General features: G+C 41.7%; 1 protein-coding gene and 2 non-coding genes across 9 annotated transcripts in view; all 3 read left to right on the top strand.

Moving 5' to 3' along the window:
* The first annotated feature begins 10565 nt into the window (after window positions 1–10565).
* Window positions 10566–10729, top strand: LOC115941529 (U1 spliceosomal RNA). The gene has a single exon (XR_004076266.1). It is a non-coding gene; the product is annotated as a U1 spliceosomal RNA (small nuclear RNA).
* A 6064-nt stretch (window positions 10730–16793) lies between these two features.
* Window positions 16794–16957, top strand: LOC115941527 (U1 spliceosomal RNA). The gene has a single exon (XR_004076264.2). It is a non-coding gene; the product is annotated as a U1 spliceosomal RNA (small nuclear RNA).
* Window positions 16958–20392: 3435 nt separating this feature from the next.
* The window catches only part of TEX14 (testis expressed 14, intercellular bridge forming factor), an 84115-nt gene continuing 82220 nt past the window's right edge, over window positions 20393–22287 (top strand). For 2 of the 7 annotated variants that reach the window (XM_081805296.1, XM_081805295.1), the window contains exon 1: window positions 20393–20590. In XM_081805296.1, the coding sequence (XP_081661422.1) occupies window positions 20455–20590 (136 nt within the window). In that variant the 5' untranslated portion in view covers window positions 20393–20454. The remainder of the gene's footprint in view (window positions 20591–22287) is intronic. The other 5 variants (XM_081805294.1, XM_081805293.1, XM_081805292.1 and 2 more) reach the window with 5 other exon arrangements.

The raw sequence follows: 22287 nt of genomic DNA, 5'->3' as shown, positions 1-22287 counted from the left end.
ATTTGTGTTTAAAAGAACAGATAACTCTATTCTAGGCTTTTTTAACGTCGGTAAGGGTTTTGGGGTTGTGTGTCAGTAGACAGTCTACTTAAGGTAGTAGCTATAAAACAGTATTGGTGGAAGGGTGGTTGGGTATATAAATGAGTTTGTTGGTTTGTTTACGTTATGTCTTGAATTATGGGTGTGCTGATCTTAGTGATTTCAAGTTCGGAAAACTGGACTGTGATTTTTGGTAGAGGGGCACTTTGCACTTTCCATTGGTACTTTGCATTTTGAGAAGATAGGGGTTTTTTTATTACTGCCTGGGTTTTAAAAATTCATCAATATGGCTTTATGTAATCATTCTGTTATCTATGATAGTATAACGATGTGTGCAGCCATTATTGCTTGCGTGGCTGTTCGCTTGGTACCAGTTGTTTAGCCCAATGGAGTGTACTCTTCTGTCGACCACTAGAGGGCTCACTTCGCACCACCTTAGGCTCTCTGCATCTGTTTATTATTTACCACTTATATTTAACTGAGTAGTTAAAATTTCAGAGGGGTTTCTTTTCAGGTATGTCTCATGAGCTGTATCGTTAGATTTTCCCGAAAATGAGGAACCGGACTACAGTACAATCTCTCCTAGTGAAAGTATTTTATGTTTTCTCCTAGACCTTGATTTTTTACCCCCAAATAATTTTATTAAAGTAACATCCACTCTTTCTCACCCTGCCCCATTCCTTTCCCCAGAGCACTACTTTTTTTTTTCTTTCTTTTTTTAAAATAAACTCTAGGCCTAACATGGGGCTTGAACTCAACAACCCCAGATCAAGACTGGCATGCTCTACCTACTGAGCCAGCAAGGCGACGCCCAAAGTACTACTTGTAAAACTTGTTTAGCTGTTTCATAATAGTTGCCTCAATAAATAATGTTTGTGCTGGTGTTTACACTGAGCGTTTGGCTGATATTCCCTACCCCAGTACCTTCCTTCCTCTGTCCTTTTATTTTTTTATTTTTTTTAAAGATTTTATTTATTTGAGAGATCGAGAATGAGAGAAAGCACATGAGAGGGGGGAGGGTCAGAGGGAGAAGCAGACTCCCCGCTGAGCAGGGAGCCGGATATGGGACTCCGTTCCGCAACTCCAGGATCATGACCTGAGCCAAAGGCAGTCGCCTAACCGAGCCACCCAGGCGCCCTCTGTCCTTTTATTTATGGAACAATTTTCTGTTCTTCAGTCGGTTCCCTTGGTTATTTTATTTTATTTTATTTATTTTTTATTTATTTGACAGAGAGATAGCGAGAGCAGGAACACAAGCAGGGGGAGTGGGAGAGGGAGAAGCAGGCTTCCCGCTGAGCAGGGAGCCGGATGTGGGACTCGATCCCAGGAACCTGGGATCATGACCTGAGCCGAAGGCAGACGCTTAACGACTGAGCCACCCAGGTGCCCCGGTTATTTTATTTTATTTAAAGATTTATTTATTTGAGAGAAAGCGCGAGCGCGTGCATATGCGCACCAGTGGGGGGAGGGGCAGGGGGAGCAAAACTCAGGCAGACTCCCTGCTGAGCGCAGGGTTCCATCCCATGACCCTAAACCAAGGTTATGACCTGAGCCAAAACCAAGAGTCAGAGGCTTAACCGACTGAGCCACCCAGGCGCCCCACCTTGATAATTTTAAATCACATCTCTTTATTACTTGTTAGCTCCTCACTTGGAAGGATAAGGATATTAGCAAGGTTTTGGGGTTTTAAAAGAAACTGTTAGGATTTTGCCCCTTCCAGTCATAAAAAGAAATAATTTGTTAATAATATTGTAGACTATGGGGCGCCTGAGTGGCTCAGTCGGTTAAGCATCTGCCTTTGGCTCAGATCATCATCTCAGGGTCCTGGGATCGAGCCCCATGTCGGGCTCCCTGCTCGGCGGGGAGCCTGTTTCTCCCTCTCGCCTTCTTCCTCCCTGCTGCTCATGCTCTCTCTGTCAAATAAATAAATAAAATATTTGAAAAAAATATATATTGTAGACTAGAGTGATAGAAGAAAATACAGGAAGAAATTTGAGTGGTAGGAAAATGTGAAGTATTTGCCACTTGTAAATAGTATTTTGAAATTTCATTTTCTTTTACTTGTTCAAGTATAATTGACATAAAATATTTAGATTAGTTTCAGGTGTACAACATAGTGATTGGACATTTGTATACATTTACCATCTATCACCTTACAAAATTAATAGATTATTGACCAAATTCCCCATACTGTACATTACATCCCCATGACTTATTTATTTTATAGCTGGAAGTTTGTACTTCTTAATCCCCTTCTTCCATTACACCCCTTGCCCCCCTCCCCTCTGACAACCAACCATCAATTTGTTCTCTATATTGGTGAATCTAAATTTTGTTTTGTCATAGATTCTACATATAAGTGAAATCATGTGGGATTTGTCTTTCTTTGACTTAAAATTTTCATTTTCTAAATGTTTTGTTGCTGGTACACAGAAATACAATTGAGTTTTGGGGTGCCTGGGTGGCCCAGTCAGTTAAGCGTCTGCCTTTGGCCCGGGTCATGATTCCAGGGTCCTGGGATCAAGCCCTGTATTGGACTTCTTGCTCGGCAGGGAGCCTGCTTCTCCCTCTCCCCCGCTTGTGCTCTCTGTCTCAAATAAATAAATAAAATCTTTAATAAAAAAGAAATACAGGGCGCCTGGGTGGCTCAGTTGGTTAAGCGACTGCCTTCGGCTCAGGTCATGATCCTGGAGTCCCAGGATCGAGTCCCGCATCGGGCTCCCTGCTCAGCAGGGAGTCTGCTTCTCCCTCTGCCCCTCCCCCCTCTCATGTGCTCTCATTCTCTCTCTCTGAAATAAATAAAATCTTAAAAAAAAAAAATACAATTGATTTTTTAAAATATAAACTATATTGTTAAGTTTACTTATTTATTTATTTTTAAGATTTTTTTTTTTTTAAGATTTTTTTTATTTATTTGACAGAGAGAGACACAGCGAGAGAGGGAACACAAGCAGGGGGAGTGGGAGAGAGAGAAGCAGGCTTCCCGCAGAGCAGGGAGCCCGATGCGGGGCTCGATCCCAGGACCCTGGGATCATGACCTGAACTGAAGGCAGACGCTTAACGACTGAGCCACCCAGGCGCCCCTATTTTTAAGATTTTATTTATTTGACACAGAGAGACACAGTGAGAGAGGGAACACAAGCAGGGGGAGTAGGAGAGGGAGAACCTGGCTTCCCGCGGAGCAGGGAGCCCGATGTGGGGCTCGATCCCAGGACCCTGGGATCATGACCTGAGCCAAAGGCAGACGCTTAACAACTGAACCACCCAGGCGCCCCGAAATACAATTGATTTTTATGTATTAATCTTGTATCCTGTGACTTTGCTAAATTCCATTATGAGTTTTAGTATTGGGGGGGGTAAATGCTTTAGGATTTTCTACATAAACTGCTGTCATATGTGAATAAAAACATTTTTCCTTCTTTCTTTCCAAACCAAGAGTTTTTGTTTTCCTTGCCGTAAGCTCTAGCTAAGAACCTCCAGTATAGTGTTGAATAAAAGTAGCTAAAGTAGTCATTCTTGTTTTGTTCTTTATCTGGAAGAAAGATACTTTTACCATGAAGTATATTAGCTGTAGATTTTCATAGATACCGTTTATCAAACTGATACCTTGATACGTTTTTTAAAAATCATAAATGGGTGCTGAATTTTGTTAACTTTTTCTGCATCTACTTTTTAATCTGTGGATATGATGAATTAAATGGCTTGATTTTCTAATGTTAAACCAACTTTGTATTCCCAGGATAAGCCCCACATGATATTTTACCCTTTTCCTTTATTGCTGGATTTGGTTTGCAATTTTAGAGGAACTAAAGTAATTTTCTATCTATGTCCATGATGGATAATAGTCTGTACTTTTCTTATATGGTCTTCATCTGGTTTAGGTATCAGAGTAATGCTGGTTCATAAAATAAGTTGGCTCTTTCCCTTGGGTGCACCACTGAAGATCCTTGGTGTCAATTGGGACGTGGAAAATGTTTTCTTCTCTTCTGTTTTCTCAGAGTTATGTTAAATTAGTTTTTTGAGCAGAAGAGTGACATGATTGGATTTAGGCTTTAGTAGGATACTTGGCTACTGTGTTAATAGACTGGAAGAAGGGAGATCACTTAGGTTACTGCACTCTTCTAGGCATAAGATGAGAATGGCTTGTACCAAAGTGGTAGCACTGGAGATGGTGAGAAGTGGTCAGATTCTTATTTTTTAAGAAAAACGATAAAGACTGTGGATTGAATGTGTGATATGAGAAGAAAGGAGAAAAATAGGACCCCTAAATCTGATCTGTACCTTCAGTTCTTTTTTCACCTATTAAATATAGAATCCAGGACACTGTACCTCCTGTTCCTCCTCTCCATCCATTCTTATTCACAGATGGGGAGGCCAGGGTATCAACATCTCAGGTACTCAAAATCATGAGGGAAGGGATGGTCTCCTTTATATTATGAAAACCTTGTTTTTTTATTATGAAAAACTTATAATGTAAACTAAAATAGATTAATATAGTATTCTCCCATTTAGCCACACCAAGCTTCAGCAGTGATCAACTCAAGACCAATCTTGTTTCATCTATACCTCCACATCCTAAACCCCCAAACCTGTTTTTTTTTTTAAGATTTTATTTATTTGACAGAGCACAAGCAGAGGGAGAGAGAGGGAGAAGCAGGCTCCCTGCTGAGCAAGGAGTCCGATGTAGGACTCGATCCCAGGACCCTGGGATCATGACCCCGGCCAAAGGCAGCCGCTTAACCAACTGAGCCACCCAGGCGTCCCCCCAAACCTGTTTTGAAGTAAATCCCATATATAGTATTTCAGCCATGATGATTTCAGTATGTATCTCTAAAGATAACAGCTTTTTCTTGACATTTTTAACCGCTTTATTGAAGTATAATATACACATAATTCAGTCATTATTTGGCTTAATGATTAATATTTTATACAATTGTCCAACCATTACCACAATCCAGTTTTAGCACATTTTTATGACCCCCCCCCAAATTCTCCTGTGCCCAATTGCCATGCCCCAACCCTAGCCATAGGCAACAATGGATCTTTCTCTTATTGATTTGCCTTGTCTAGAAATTTCATATAAAATGGAACCGTAGGATGCCTGGGTGGCTTAGTTGGTTAAGCAACTGCCTTCGGCTCAGGTCATGATTCTGGAGTCCCAGGATCGAGTCCTGCATGGGGCTTCCTGCTCAGCGGGGAGTTTGCTTCTCCCTCTGACCCTAACCCCTCTCATGCTCGCTCTCTCTCTCATTCTCTCTCTCAAATAAATAAAATCTTTAAAAATAAATAAATAAATAAAATGGAACCATAAAGAGTGTTGTGTCTGACTTCTTTCATGTCATGTTTTTGAGCTTCATTCATACTGATACATTTATTATTATTTTGTTCCTTTTTATTACTAAATAATATACTGTTATTCTGCATTTTTTCTGTTATTCTGTATTTTTGTCAAGCAAGTAAACCTGTACCACCTAATTGGTGGCATCGGAATGCTAACTTTATTGTTTCTCCCGATTTTATCTTTTTTTTTTTAAAGATTTTATTTATTTATTTGACAGAGACACAGCGAGAGAGGGAACACAAGCAGGGGGAGTGGGAGAGGGAGAAGCAGGCTTCCCGCAGAGCAGGGAGCCCGATGTGGGGCTCGATGTGGGGCTCGATCCCAGGACGCTGGGATCATGACCCGAGCCGAAGGCAAACGCTTAACGGCTGAGCCACCCAGGCACCCCCCGATTTTATCTCTTGTGAGAAAAGAGGATTAAGGTTTATTTCTGACTGGTTTGTTCTTCTCTAGGTCAGTTTGAATTCTGGACTCTTGAGGCTGTTAAAATAACCAGGATATATTACTCTCTTACATAGCTATTTTTTTTAACATTTTATTTATTTATTTTGATGGAGCGAGAGAGCAAACACAAGCAGGGGGAGTGGGAGAGGGAGAAGCAGGCCTCCCGCTGAGCAGGGAGCTCGATCCCAGGACCCTGGGATCATGACCTGATCCTAAGGCAGCTGCCTAACGACTGAGCCACCCAGGCGCCCCTTAAATAGCTATTTTCATCTGCTAGGCAGCCATTTGGGACTTCTGAGCCCTGTTTAGGAGACCACCCTCTTCTGTTAATCCTTTCTACCTGAGACAGTTAACAGTTAAGTAGAATAATTTCAGCTGTCTTTTATTATAGGACACAACACCTGGATTGGATCTGGGTATTTTTTTAAGATTTTATTTATTTATCTGACAGAGAGCACAAGCAGGGGGCGTGTCAGGGAGAGGGAGAAGCAGGCTCCTCGCTGAGCAGAAAGCCGGATGCCCCTGGGTTTTTTGGGGTTTTTTTAAAGATTTTATTTTTTTTACATAATCTTTACACCCAGCATGGGGCTCAACCTCACAACCCCAAGATCAAGTGTCACATGCTCCACCAACTGAGCCAGTCAGCCACCCCAGATCTGGGTTTTTTTTTTTTTAAGATTTTATTTATTTATTAGAGCGTGGGCGAGAGAGAGTGAGCGAGAGTACAAGCAGGGGGAGCTGCAGGCAGAGGGAGAAGCAGGCTCCCTGCTGAGCAAGGAGCCCGATGCGGGACTCGATCCCAGGACCCTGGGGTCGTGACCTGAGCCGAAGGCAGCTGCTTAACCGACTGAGCCACCCAGGCGACCCAGATCTGGGTATTTTTAAAAGCCTCTTAGTTATGTCTTTGAGAAGGTATTGCTGGCAACTGGATGTGTCTGCAGACAACTGTTAACCTTTTTATTCTGCTGATTGTGTTTCAGTTTCAGGGTATGGTATGTTCTGGTTCTTCCTAGTTCCCAGATCTAACTTGACCTCCAAGCTCATGTTCACCTGTCTTATAGATGCAGTTTTCACTGCTTCTTCCTAGAACAAATCCTTGTGCACCTGTATTTCCAGTCCTTCCTGACCCTCACAGTCTGACCAGGTTAAAGTATCTCCAGGGGCCTGGTATATAAAAATACGATCTCTCAGTAGGCTTCTAAGTGTAAATAATTAAATGTAGTCACGTGAGTACTATTTTTGGCACTTTATTTAAAACTAAATGATGAGAGACCCAAAGTACAGATATTTCACAACACACTTTTAAATTTTCTTTCAAAGTAACACAACTACTTGATTTAAAAACTCAAATAGTGGGGTGCCTGAGTGGCTCAGTCAGTAGAGCATGCGATTCTTGATTGCAGGGTCATGAGTTCAAGCCCCCCATTGGGTGTAGAGCTTACTTTAAAAAAAGTAAAGGAGGATTTAGCTCTCTTGCACCACCATCTCTTTTCTATTTTTCCTAATATAGTTTAAAACCAGTTGATTAGGGACACCTGGGTGGCTCAGTCGTTAAACGTCTGCCTTCGGCTCGGGTCATGATCCCAGGGTCCTGGGATCGAGTCCCTCATTGGGCTCCCTGCTCAGCGGGAAGTCTGCTTCTCCCTCTGCCTGCCACTTCCCCTGCTTGTGCTCTGTCTCTCTGACAAATAAATAAATAAATAAAACCAGTTGATTAAATCACTTGGTTAAATCAATATTCAGTATTTATATTTCTCTTATGCAAACATGCGCAGCAGAGCGTGGTCATTGAAAGTCACTAAGTTTCCTTTAATTTTGTTTTTTCTCTTTTTAGTTTTTTTTTTCTCTGTTTAATTTTACCTTTTTTCACTTGGTTTCTTTTCCCTCAATTAGGAATGGCCTAATTCTTCCCACACCTTCCAATAGCCTATTGTTCTCTACAGAGAAAGTCACACCAGATATTCTTTCTGGAGATCTGTCTACTTCTATTTTTCTCCTATGTAAACCCATCACTTTTTTTTAAGTTTAATATAAGTAATCTTTACACCCAATGTGAAGCTTGAACTCATGACCCTGAGATCAAGAGTCGTATGCTGTACTGATTGAGCCAGCCAGGCGCCCCTAAACCCATCACTCTTTCAGCCTACTACATGGGTAGGTTGCATAGGTAATAGTTTAAATGGGAATCAAATTCTGTATTGGAGTTAAATTTTCCTTCATGACAAAGACATCACTTTATTGATTTCTACCCTCCAAAAGTTATTGAGAAGGCTTTCTGATTCCTGATCTTTTTAATGTGACATATGTGACTAACCTTTCATTCTCTCTTGGAAAAGCTGAAGAATCTTTGTTTCTATTATTCTGTAATTTCCTAATGATGTGTCATAGTGTGTCTTAAAGTCATTCATTTTATGGGGTGCCTGACAGGGGCCATTTCAACCAGGAAACTTTCATGTTGGGAAATTCTCTTGTATTATTTCATTGGTGATTTCCCCTCCTTGGTTTTTATTTTTTTATTTTTTTAAAGATTTTATTTGATAGAGAGAGCACTAGCAGAGGGAGAGAGAGGGAGAAGCAGGTTCCCTGCTGAGCAAGGAGCCCGATGTGGGACTCGATCCCAGGACTCTGGGATCATGACCTGGGCCGAAGGCAGCCGCTTAACCGACTGAGCCACCCAGGCGTCCCTCCCCTCCTTGGTTTTTAATTTAGAACCCCTACAGTGGTCTTCTAATTAAAAAAAAATTTTGTTTTCTATCCATATTTTTTGCTCAATGCATATATTCAGTTTTTTACTTCTACAGTCATATATTTAAGACCTCTTTTTAAATTTTCTATTTGTATAGCTTCTTACACTTATTTTTCAGATGCAAGGTCTTTTAGCTCTCTGAGGATTTTATTTGTTTTGTTTTAAAGATTTTATTTATTTTTTGACAGAGACACAGTGAGAGAGGGAACACAAGCATGGGGAGTGGGAGAGGGAGAAGCAGGCTTCCCACTGACCAGGGAGCCCGATGCGGGGCTTGATCCTAGGACCCTGGGACCATGACCTGAGCTGAAGGCAGATGCCTAACCATCTGAGCCACCCAGGCGCCCCTATCTGAGTATTTTAATGATAGTTTTTATTTTTGTTTTTAGTTTTCTTCCCTTTGCATAACCTGTTTCCTCCAAATTGTCTTTTGGTTGGTTTAGCTACTAGCTTTCATGTTGGAGGCGTTTGTCGACGTCTGGTCATCCTTGGTGGTTCAGTGTTCCTTGATTATTTATAGATGTTCAGTATACCATCTCTGCCCATCACCCAGAATTTAGTGTAGTGAAAAACTGAAGCAACCTAAGTGTCCAGCAACAGGGGAACAATTTTATAAATAATGAGCCATTCATAAGATGGACGGTCATGCAGAAATTTAAAATTATATTAACAAGTTGATTGGAAGCTCTGAGGGCCAAGGTGAGGTGTTTGGCACCCTGCAGAATAATCTGCATAGTAGTCTTTCTGAAAGCCCATGGCTGACATTTTTGGGACTTTGTTTTATGGTGATCACATTCTTCAGAGGAAACTTCCAGTATCCTGGAAGGTAAAGGCTTGGTTGCTAGGGTCCTGGAAACCAAATGGAATATGAGAGGGAGGTCTCAGCATTCAGCCTTTGGAATGTATATGTACATTCTCTTTTCAGTAAATGTTTTAAGTTTTCATCTGAGCTTTTCCAGAGAGCTCCAGAGATGCAGAAATTTAAAATCCTGCTTCCTACATATTTTTAATGAGAGAATAAAATTAGTTGGTAAAATAATATATGTAATAATTATACGTTGTGTTGTCTTGACTATTTTAAAAGAAACAAGAAAAACCCTGCTCTAGAGGCCCACAGTCTAATGGATGAGGTAACTGAATTCCAGGCAGAGAGAAAGTAAGGCAGCAATATAGGCACAGGCTAGATTGCTCTCAAGGAAAGCAGTCCATCCTTAGGGGCTAGGTGTTATTAACAGACCATGGACAGGGAGGGGTAGGAGACAAAGCCTGGGGCCTGAGCTGGGTGGAGGTCTGACTGCATAGTTCTTCCCCATTCTGCACAAACTGAGGAAGAGATTCAGAGGCTAGAAGCTTATCTAGAGTCGTGGGCAGTGTGTACACTGAATTGCAGTCAAGATCTTGGATTCCAAAACCCTTACTCTGCAATACACCCTGCTAACACGTAGCCAGCCAGGAGTTTCTCCTGGACACCCTTGTTTCTCCAGTTCCTGGAATAGGAGGAAATGGTGCCGGACTGGTGTGATGCATTAGTATCCCCGGAAAGCCTGAAGCCAAGCTGGCTTGCGGTTAAAAGTTCGTGTTTGTTTGCTGAAGAGTACTTTACATAGGGAGATCTGAAGACCTTCAGCTATGCCAAAATTTGGGAGAGGGATGGATTTCTGTCAGGAAACAGGTTGGGGCAAATCGGAGGAGGAACAGGTCTGCGAAGCCAGCCTCAAGGGGGCGCAGCTGCGGGCTCTGCCGGGCGGAGCGCGTGTGACGTTATGCCGGGAGGTGGGGTATGTAGATTTAAGACTCAGGGCCTTTTGGAACCGTGTTTCCCTGGAAGGATGTGTATGATTATCTGCTGTTCCCAATACTAAGATACATAGTACGAAAATCTGGTGTTGAGTGTCGCTATTTGTAGATAAAGGCCATTTAGAGTTATTTCAGGAGTGACCCCAACCTTAGAATGGTGTGCACAGCAGCGGGCATTGCTGTGTTCACTTTTATCTCATACTTATCTGGCAGGGGAGATACCATGATCATGAAGGTGGTTTTCTCATGGCGAGGTTTATTTATTGCACTCCGGATGTGCTGATCTCTGCGATTTCCCCAAATGTGGGAAACTCGACTGCATAATTTGTGGTAGTGGGGGACTGCGTTTGTGCTTTCCCTTGTACAAATGTATTTCAAAAAACAGGCAGGTTGATTTTGTGTTAATTTCCAGGTTTTTTTTGTTGTTGTTGGTTAAGAATATTTTGGTTATGTGGGATTAGGAATTTTGTTATTTAAACTGTTTTCTGTTCGTAAGCGTTGTTATTATTAGAGTATAAGTATACTCGTTTTATGTTTTAGTGGTTGGCATTTCTCTCTTATTTTGAAGTTCTAGGAAGGCTTTGCTCCATCTTTGGGATGACTGGTTTTTCTTCACTATGTCGAAGAGTGCATTACTTCAACATTCAACTTTCTCTTGTAAAGCTATCTGGTGTCCACGCAAACCACCATTGAATTCAGGATTGATTTAAACATTTAGGTACTGTAGGCAGGGCGCTTAATGCACTTTTAAAATCAAAGAAAAAATTTTTCGGTGGAAGAAAATGTCATAGGGGTGCCTGGGTGGGTGGCTCAGTCGGTTAAGGGTCTGCCTTTGGCTCAGGTCATGATATCAAGGTCCTTGGATCAAGCCAGGAGTCCAGGGAGTCTGCTGCTTCCTCTCCCTGCTCGTGCTCTCTCTCTCAAATAAATAAAATCTTTAAAAAAGAAAAGAAAAAAGAGAATGTCATATAGGGGGTGCTTGGCTGGCTCAGCAGCAGAGTATGCAACTCTTGATCTTGGATTCATGAGTTCAGAGCCCCACGTTGGGAGTAGAGTTTACTAAAAAAAAAAAAAAAGGAAATGTCATATATAATAATATATTTATGTTATCAGTGCAGTCATGTAATTTTATTTATTATTATTTTCTTTTTTTATTTTTTTAATGGAGGAAGGGGCCCATGAAGGAAAAAGTGTGTAGGCCCTTCAAAATCATTAGGTGGTCCTGACTGAACCTGACTTTTTTATTAGTTCTCACCACTTTTTGTATAGTTCTGGCAGGCAGGTCTGTTTTCCCCACAGGTTGTGATCTTTTTTTTTCTTTATTTTTAATGTTTATTTTTTTAATTCTTTTTTTTATGATCACCATACATTACATCATTAGTTTTTGATGTAGTGTTCCATGATTCATTATTTGCGTATAACACCCAGTGCTCGGTGCAGAACGTGCCCTCTTTAATACCCATCACCAGGCTAACCCATCCTCCCACCCCATCCCCTCTAGAACCCTCAGTTTGTTTTTCAGAGTCCATCGTCTCTCATGGTTCGTCTCCCCCTCCGATTTCCCCCCCTTCATTCTTCCCCTCCTGCTATCTTCTTCTTCTTCTTCTTCTTTTTTAACATATAATGTATTATTATTGTAGGCAGAATCTATCTCTACATTATTTCTCTTAGTGCTTAAGCTAGTGGCTGCCATCTTAGAAGTTTAGGTGGCTGTGAGAAGTGTGCACTACATACATATAAGTAATGACTTGAGAATAAGTTGTTTTTTTTAATCATTAGCAGCACTCAAAGAAATTAAAAAATACTTGGTGAATGCCGAAGAGACTAGAGTAGACAATATGGCCCTCAGAATAGCAAAAAGTCTGAGTACCTGTGAAATCAAATCTGTGGGGGACACAAATAGTTCTAGAGGTCTCAGGGCTGTGGCCAGCCTGGCATTCATGGATACCATGAAAACAGCCAAAATTTTACCTTCCTTCTGTGAAGTCAAAACTCCTGGAATGAAATTAGGAAGGTAGTTCAATAATGAAATGATATTATATGACTGAAGTGGGCTGAGACACACTGTGTGGATGAGGTTATCTAGCAAATGTCTAAATAGCATGACTGTGGTTTATATTGCAGAGACAGGGCCAATGTGTGTCAGGAGTGAATGGGTTCAGCTACCTGCAACCCAGGGTGCTTGTAGAGTGGTTGTAGAGAGTTACTCATGCTTTCCTGGTAGTGGATTAGATTCAGTTTTTTGGCACTATGGACAACTTCTTGTCAGTCACATCTGCCTTATGAACTTAAAAACTCAGCTTTTTAAAAATTGAATATACAAATAAATAAAAATTGAATATACATGCCGCCCTCATTATATTTCTACATATCAGTCCTTCCCTAATACCCATGGGCTAGGAAATGGGTGGAAAATTCAGAGATGGGGGTGAGACTCACTGAGGGGCATGTCTGTTGGAACAGAACATCTGAGTTGGTGGGGCAGCCATGATCTGAGAGAGACTGGTAGGTGTGCCAGTAATGCCCTTCCCCAGGTATTTGGGAACTCTCCCGATATTCACTGTACTGAGGGAGAGGTTGTGTTTCTCCATCTTGGCTTATTTGGGGCTTTTGATTTAGTTGGTTGTTACAATTGGTTGTTTTATTCTCTATGTATGTATAAATTAACACTGATAATTATCATTCCTAGACGGTATATTAAAGCACTAATAGCTAAAATATGGTGAAATTACAATTTGAACCTAAAACCATTCAATGCTAAACCCAGTGTTCAAAACTTTAAATACTATGCAAAATACCCCATGATGGTTCAACCAGGATTTGGTCTCCTTATTATGAAGAAAAAACAGTCTAACAATACTATTAAAATTCTGTAACCTGTATCTCACAACCAGTAAAATTTAGGTCCTCTAAGTGCATTTCCTTCCAGTAATTTTCTTTAAGATACAAAATTTTACAAAATTGTAGTCATGGTATACATACCATTTCATATCCTCTTTTTCTCTGAACTTTATAAATTTTTTCCATGTTATTATTCTTGTTATATATTATATATATTCTTATTATTTACTATTATGTTTGCTTAATACTTCATTTCCCTATTGTTTTGATAGCTAAGGTTTTTGGGTGATTTTGGTTTTTGCAATTGTAAGTAAATCTGTGATGAACACCTTTGTACATAGGACATTGTCATTCTCTAGAATTACTTCCTTTAGGTAAATTAAAAGAAATTTCTAGGTCAAAAGCATGAACGTTTTTTGGTACTAGATGTATATAATTAGGGTTAACTTTTTTTTTAATACAAGTAATATTGTAGTTGTGTTACATAATATTTAGAGGACAAACATTAGTCCACAGTTCAGAGTTCTTTGTTGACACTGACATAATTATGTTAGTTTGCATTTTGGTGTATTTCCCTTAAGTCCCTTAAATATTGTTTAGAAATAGTTTTAATTATAGTATATATTCAATTTTGTATGCTGCTTTTATGGCATGCTACATTATACAATTTAGACTTTCCTCTTATTCTTAACAAACTTGAAGTTATTTTTATAATTAACTATGAGCCCTAAAATTAGAGATCTAGACTTTGAAAGATAAAAGAAATCAGGGAAAAGTTTTTAAAGAACTTAAAAATATGTATCATATGTCACCTCTACCCTCCCCTCCCACAATAACTTAAGGCACTTCTTAAGATGACTGTAAAATAACAGGGGAAAACAACTAAAAATTACCCCAAGAGGGATGCCTGGCAGGCTCAGTTGGTAGGGCATGCGACTCTTGATCTCGGGGTCGTGAGTTTGAGCTCCACGTTGGTGTACAGTTTACTTAAAAACATTTTTTTAATTAAATAAGTAAATAAATAAAAATAACCCCAAGAAATCATCACTTACTTACAAAGATATATCGACAAGGCTGTTCATGTATATGAACAGTGGCAGTAAACTAGAAGCAATAGAATATTGATTATATAGTTATCTGTGACCCAATGTATATAGCAAAAGGAGTGGAAAACATAAAGCAGCATGTGAAGTATAATCCTATTAAAATATATATTCATATTGAAATTACCATGTTTAATATCAGAGTGTTAACAGTCGTAATTGTATAGCAGGATGTGGTTTAATGTTTTAAAAATACTTTTCTGCCTTTTCCAAATTATCTGTAAGGGACATAAATGCCCTCAAAAATGTAAATAAAGCAAAGCTTTTTTTTTAAAAAAAAAGATTGTATTTATTTATTTATTTGAGAGAGAAGCGAGAGAGAGAACAAGCAGGGCAGAGGGGAAAAGGGAGAGGGAGAAGCAGATTCCCCGCTGAGCAGGGAGCCAGACACGGGACTCAATCCCAGGACCCTGGGATCACAACCAGAGCCCAGGGCAGACACTTACCGACTGAGCCACCAGGCACCCTAAAGCAAAGCTTTTTTAAAAATCACATGTTCTGGGGTGCCTGGCTGGCTCAGTTGGTAGAGCATGAGACTGTGATTTGGGGGTTGTGAGTTCAAGCCGCACGTTGTGCTCAGAGATGACTTAAAAAATCATACGTTCTAAGAGGGAAATACCATTGAAGGGTAGCAGAATATGCCACCCCCAAATATGCCACTTTGGCACAAGGATTCCTTTGAGCTAAAAGCACTTGAAAAACAGCAGATAGAAGGGTAGGTCCTGATCTACCCTTTTCTTCCTGAAATCAGGAGATAAAACTGCCATGTAAAAAATGTTCTCCCGGGGCGCCTGGGTGGCTCAGTCGTTAAGCGTCTGCCTTCGGCTCAGGTCATGATCCCAGGGTCCTGGGATTGAGTCCCACATCGGGCTCCCTGCTCGGCAGGAAGCCCACTATTCCCTCTCCCACTCCCCCTGCTTGTGTTCCTGCTCTCGCTGTCTCTGTCAAATAAAATAAATAAAATCTTAAAAAAAAAAAAAAGTTCTCCCTATACCAGGGGAAAAGAAATGTTCCCAGAGAAAGGGAGTCAAAATTCTTTTTTTTTTTTTATAAAGACTTTTATTTATTTATTTAACAGAGATAGAGAAACACAAGTAGGCAGAGCGGCAGACAGAGGGAGAGGGTGAAGCAGGCTCTCCGCCGAGCAGCGAGCCCAATGCGGGGCTCGATCCCAGAACCCTGGGATCATGACCTGAGCTGAAGGCAGCTGCTTAACCAACTGAGCCACTCAGGCGCCCCTGTACACACCTTGTTAAAAAGAATTCATGTCTATGTAAAGTCCCCATATATGTTACTTTTCCACAACTGCCTCAAAATAAAAAACAAAACAAAACAATTGTCTCTCTTTGTTCAACCTAATATGAAAGCATTTAGTTTTGCCATTTCTTTGGGTCTTCATTTTCTTTTAAGAGCTTCTGTGTTAGGTAAATTTATGTTAAATTTTTTATGCTTTTATCCTGTTAAACTGTGGACGCCAATTTAATTCTCATGCCCAGCCAGAGATGCTATCAGGGCAGAGGTAAAATTTTGCCTCTACACGATCAAAGCCTTTGATACACAGTTCCTGCAAACATCGTTGTTTTGCCTAGAGCACCTAGCCAGCAAGGGCAGAAAGGGGGGGAAAAACAAACAAAAACAGACAAACAAAACAACCCTAAAGTGTTCTCTGTTTTTGTCTAAAAAGAAGGGAGGGGCACTCGGTTTGTTACCAAATCCAGGCCGGATGCCCCTTCCCTTTGTGCCAAAAACTGCAGACTCGAATCTCGGCGAAGCCAGCTTTGATTTCCCAATTACACAAGGCGCCTGTCCTGGAGCGTGGCTGGGTGGGGGTGGAGGGGCTCGAGGCTGCATTTCACCTGCAGCCTTATTCCGTCCTCACAGAAACCTTGTGAGGTAGGCAGGCAGTATTTTTTCTTTACAATTTAGGGAAATGGAGGCTGAGAGAGACTGAGGGTATGCCTAGTCCCAGAGAGGAACAGTGATTCAGACCAGCGTAACGGACTGTGCTGTCACACTGGCCTCCGCCAGCTGCAGGCCACTGCCTTCCAAATTGCCCTGTCCTGCAGCGCAGAATTCAGACTCGTAACAAATGCACGCCGGAACTTTTGCGTACCACCGGAGAAGGCAAAGAATTTTAAACCTCCCTGCCCCCAGCTACACCTGTCGTGACTGTCTTTTAAATCGTTGCGAAGCATAGCTAGAACGAATTTATCCGTTTCTCCAACAAGCAAAGTGACGTCAAGAGTGACGACAAGTGACAAGAGGCGGGCATATGGAGATGAAGGGCGCGGTGACTCCGTGTTCGAGTTCATTCTTCACGAGGCAGAGTTTCCACTACATATTCACTGGTGTGCTCGGGTCAGTGTCATGTGAATAACCTTGCAGTTTGGAACCGAAGGCTTAAAGAACTCGGAATGTAACTGACCATGACTGTATAGTGTGTTGAGGACGAGGGTAGAGTGCCAGACAGGATTTGCAACTCATACTTACCTGGCAGGGGAGATACCATGATCACGAAGGTGGTTTTCCCAGGGCGAGGCTCATCCATTGCACTCCGGATGTGCTGACCCCTGCGATTTCCCCAAATGTGGGAAACTCGACTGCATAATTTGTGGTAGTGGGGGACTGCGTTCGCGCTTTCCCCTGACAAATGTTCTTAAAGATAGAATTGGAGTTTTTGTCCCTATGGGTTTCATTATTGTTAGCCACTTTTAATTAGAGAAATTTTACCGTTTTATAGGGGTATTGGTTTTTTTTTTTCTTTTAAAAAGACTTTATTTGACGGAGGATAGCAGCAGGGGGAGTGAGAAGGGGAAGAAGCACCGAGCCCATTGCCCATTGTAGTCCATTGCCCATTGTAGACGTTTAATGACTGAGCCACCTAGGTGAACCTGGGATGTTGTACTTACACAAAGGAGCAAAGGTTGAATTCCCTGGGGAAGCTGCAACAAGGTCAAGTCATGGAGGGAGCCAGGATCGTTATAAAACTTTTACTTAAGAGCGCCTGGGTGACTTAGTAGACAGCTGCGATGATGATCTAGGGGTCCCGAGATCTAGCGTCCCACCCACCCTGCCCCCCTGCTCAGTGGGGAGTGGGCTTGTCCTTCCTTTCTCTCCCCCTGCTTGTGCTCTTTCAAATAAATAAAATCTTTAAAAATATATAAAAATAAAACAAGAAACTGACCATGCTCCTCCCCTGTTGGTGGTAAACTTTGGGTAACATTTTAAGGCCCACTACTCCCTAGAGACTAGTTTCTTAGAATAAGTTCTGATGGTTACTGGAAAAAAAAGAAGGAAGTAGGACTAGAAATACTAAGGGAGTGAATGTTAGTGTGTAAATAATGAGCACATGAGTCCTCAAGGGATGTGTGTATTCTGGAGCCATAGGAAAAAATAATTCTATGACACTGAAGTGGGTCTCAGGGTTTTCTGTGTTTTTATTTGAACTTTTTAAAAAGATTTTATTTCTTTGAGAGAGTGCACAAGCCAGGGGGAGGGGCAAAGGGAGAGGGAGAAGCAGACTCTGCACTGAGCAGGGCTCTAACCCAGGACCCTAAGATCACGACCTGAGCCGAAGGCAGATGCTTAACCAGCTGAGCCACCCAGGCACACCATTATTTGAACTTTCCATATCAAGAATATAGTTATGGGCGCCTGGGTGGCTCAGTCGTTAAGCGTCTGCCTTCGGCTCAGGTCATGATCCCTGGGTCCTGGGATCGAGTCCCACATCAGGCTCCCTCCTCAGGGGGAAGCCTGCTTCTCCCTCTCCCACTCCCACTGCTTGTGTTCCTGCTCTCGCTATCTCTGTCTCTGTCAAATAAATAAATAAAATCTTTAAAAAAGAATATAGTTATATATTTGTGCAAATGCAATTAAATAAAAATAACTTTAAAGAGATCAGGAACCATTAAGATGGCTATTATTAAGGGAAAAAACAGGGACACCTGGGTGGTGCAGTGGGTTGAGTGTCCACTCTTGGTTTTAGCTCGGGTCATGATCTCGGGTCCTGGGATCTAGCCTTGAGATTCTCTCTCCTTCTCCCTCTGCCCCTCCTGCCGGTTCTCTCTCTCTCTCCCCCAAATAAATAAGTCTTAAGAAGAAAGGGGAGGGGGGACAGGAAATAACGAGTGTTGGTGAGGATCTGGAAAAACTGGAACTCTTGTGCACTTGTGGTGGGAATGTAAAATGGTGTAGCCAGTATAGAAAACAGTATGGCAGTTCCTCAAAAAATTAAACATAGAATTACCATGTGAGGGGCGCCTGGGTGGCTCAGTCAGTTAAGCATCCAAATCTTGGTTTCGGCTCAGGTCATGATCTCAAGGTTGTGAGATCAAGCCCCACGTCGGGTTCTGCACTTGGCATGAAGTGTGCAAAAAGAATTACCATGTGATCCCGTAATCTTACTTCTTGGGTATATACCCAAAAGAATTGAAAACAGGGATTTGAAGAGATACTGTACACTAAAATGTCTATAGCAGTGTTATTTACAATAGCAATGGTAGAATCAACTCAAGTGTCCATTGGTGGATAAATAGACAAGCAAAATGTGATATATACATACAAAGGAATATTATTCATCCTTAAAAAGGAAAGAAATTCAGACATAAGCTTCCTGGCTGGTGAAGACCCACCAAATGTGTTAACCTTCTTGGCTTTTTCTTTCTCTTCACCTCTTTTCACACCCTCTCTCCACGTAACACTTAGTTATGCCCCTGATATGCATGTTTGTTGATTCATGTGGATGGGGCTTCCCTCTCTTCTCCCCTGTCTGTGGAGCACCAACGTAGTACCTCGTGTCTGCCTTGCTATACCAAGCACTGTGATCACAGGGATCCAATTTTAGGTGTCTTACATAGTACCTGTCATGTTTGAGGACACATGGTGGGTATACCACAAACACTTGATTGTATGTAATGGTCAGGTGTGGATGCCACATGTGGAAAGTTAAAATTTCTCTGCATGGATTTTATTGTGCATACTAACAGCTAACAACTATACAGGGCTTGGTGCCAGGCACAGTTCCAGGCACTTTACACATACTAGTTCATTTAAGCCCCTCAGCAACCCTCTGGTTATTATCTCCATTTACTGATGAAGAAATTGAGGCCTATCAAGGTTAAATAATTTCCCCAAGGTCACAGTTAAGGAGGTGGCAGGGCCAGGACCAGAGTCTGAACTGTGAACCTAACCCACTACATTATACTCTCTACATCCCCACATAGTGACTGCATTTATGTACTAACCTTTCAGAGTTAATAGGCTCCTAGTTTTCTTAATGATAAAACAAACATGTATATATATATATTTTAAGATTTTATTTATTTGACAGAGAGAGACACAGTGAGAGAGGAAACACAAGCAGGGGGAGTGGGAGAGGGAGAAGCAGGCTCCCCGCTGAGCAGAGAGCCCAATGTGGTGCTCGATCCCAGGACCCTGGGACCATGACCTGAGCCGAAGGCAGACACTTAACGACTGAGCCACCCAGGCGCCCCAAACATGTATATTTCTAATTTTACTTCCCAGTAGCCATCACTTTTTAGTCCTAGGAATTAGTGCTAAATATATTCAGTTTTTCAATTTCACCAGTAATTTTTTTTTTTTAAAGATTTTATTTATTTATTTGAGAGAGAGCATGAGAGAGGGGAGGGTCAGAGGGAGAAGCAGACTCCCTGCCGAGCAGGGAGCCCGATGCGGGACTCCAGGATCATGACCTGAGCCGAAGGCAGTTGCCCAACCAACTGAGCCACCCAGGCGCCCTCAATTTCACCAGTAATATTGAGAATAAACAGTCTTGTAGAGTTTTGGGTGCCTGGGTGGCTCACTCGGTTAAGTATCTGCCTTTGGCTTAGGTCATGGTCTCAGGGTCCTGGGATCAAGTCCCACATTGGGCTCCCTGCTCAGCAGGGAGTCTGCTTCTCCCTCTCCCTCTGCCTCTCCGCCCCACTCATGCTCTCTCTCTCTCTCAAATGAATAAATAAAATCTTTTAAAAAAAAATCTTGTAGAGTTTCAGTAATTGTTCCCCTAATCATGTTCATTATAAATGAAAGTGGACAAGAAGTAAAAGAAATGTGAAAGAATCTAGGTTACGTCAGTGCATTTCTGATTGAGTTAAAATAAGCATGTTGGTTTCTTTTGAAACAGGATGTCTCGGGCTGTTCATCTTCCAGTTCCCTGTCCCGTTCAGCTTGGTTCCTTAAGAAATGACTCCTTGGAAGCTCAGCTGCATGAGTATGTCAAACAAGGGAACTATGTGAAAGTGAAGAAGATTCTTAAGAAAGGTAAGCACTGTGTTAAAATTACAGGTGCAGCTTGATTCATATTTCTGAATAGTGTTAGAAGGAAAATCAGGTACATCATAAAGCTATGAGTTCTTGGGGAAATTGAAAGTTAAATCTGAAATGAGATGTTCCCTACCAGTGCAGTCAAATTGCTCAATAGAGGTCTTAAATTGTTGTTTGGAGACTGTTTTGTTTTGTGCTAGGGAACCGTAAGGTTTTCCAACTGTTAGACTCCTAAGATTTCTCTTCAGGCCTCAGCCACCCACCTTTAATTCTGCCTGATTCCCTTTTCTCCTTTAATCTACACCATCTACTGAGTCTTCCAAAGCCTGTGGTGGAGTGAAGAGACCAGCTTTCACAGCTCTCCCCTTCTTTGCTCCTCCCAGGACTTGGTGCTTTTGTTTCCAGTTGTTTTTTTTGTTTTGTTTTGTTTTTGCTGGGTGTTACAGGCAGCTCAGCCTACAAGGCAGATGGAAATAGCAAATGTAGCTCAAGCAGTCTTCAAAAGAACAAACACTAAACCATACGTGGACAAGACTTCTGCTGGTATTTGGCCCTTGATCTACAGATCTAGACCTGCCTGTTTTTTTTTAGAGTAACCAGAAGTCCTGCTGAATTCCCCCTCTCCCTTCTTAGTATAAAGAGAGGTTTATGAAGCTTCTCTCAGCTGTTTGTGAAACAGTCAGGGTGACCTAATTTCTCTGCAGTATTTCTCCATTTACTTCAGCAGCATTCCTGAGGACTTCCGGAAGGGTAACTCCAATTTTTGCAGGATCCAACTATCCCACAAAATAATTCACTCAGAAAGTTCTCAAATGTTTCCATGTACCGCCTCTAGAGTCTATAGATGAAGTAGCTGATAGTGAGTTCAATAACTTATTTGAAAGGTCCTACTGGTTTTTTCCCCCTCAAAATTTTGCATTTTATTCCATAACACATTCATGTGTGTATTAACATGAAAATGGATGTTCAGCATAGGTATGCTGTGACTTCTAGTGTCTTCTATCCACACTCTCCCAGTGTGAAAAGCAGAGTATTAGAACATTTATTGTATCTTAGACATCTGAACATTCTGCATCTTCAAATTCTTACCATTAGCAGGGGATGGGGTTGACAGGTTTAACTGGATATGAAGCAGGATTTCATCTGTGTCTGGGAATTTCATCTAAAGCCTCAGAGTGGAGAACAAGGGGTGACAAGGTGAGAAGTCCCCCGACAGTCTAAAGCAGGCCTTCTTAGGAGATGGCCAAAATGGTCCTTGGACCTTTAATTCCATCATCTACATTCGGCCTATCTAGGAGAAGGCAATGGGGTAGTGGTGGGGGTGTCAGTGGAAAAGATTCTCTAAAAGGCATTCTAGGAATAGAAAGCTGTGGAGTACCTGGGTGGCTCAGTCAGTTAGACGCCTGCCTTTGGCTCAGGTCATGATCCCGGAGTCCCAGGATCAAGCCCCACGTCGGGCTCCCTGCTCAGTGGGGAGTCTGCTTCTCCCTCTCCCGCTCCCCCTACTTGTGCTCTCTCTCTCTCTGTCAAATAAATAAATAAATAAATCTTAAAAAAAAAAAAAAGGGGAAGAAAAAGCTGTGGCTTTTCCCCTCCTTCCCAGCTTCAAGCCAAATAAGAGGTCCTTCAGGTGAACCTCATGGAAAGAATTATAGCACTTGCAAGCAGGATAGTTGGGAGCCTGTGTCTCAGCC

This window comes from Leptonychotes weddellii, chromosome 15 (assembly GCF_054177405.1).
Source record: "Leptonychotes weddellii isolate Sample4059 chromosome 15, ASM5417740v2, whole genome shotgun sequence".
NCBI classification, from domain to species: domain Eukaryota; kingdom Metazoa; phylum Chordata; class Mammalia; order Carnivora; family Phocidae; genus Leptonychotes; species Leptonychotes weddellii.
The sequence above is the reverse complement of the archived record's forward strand: the minus strand, read 5'-3'. Positions and strand labels throughout refer to the sequence as shown.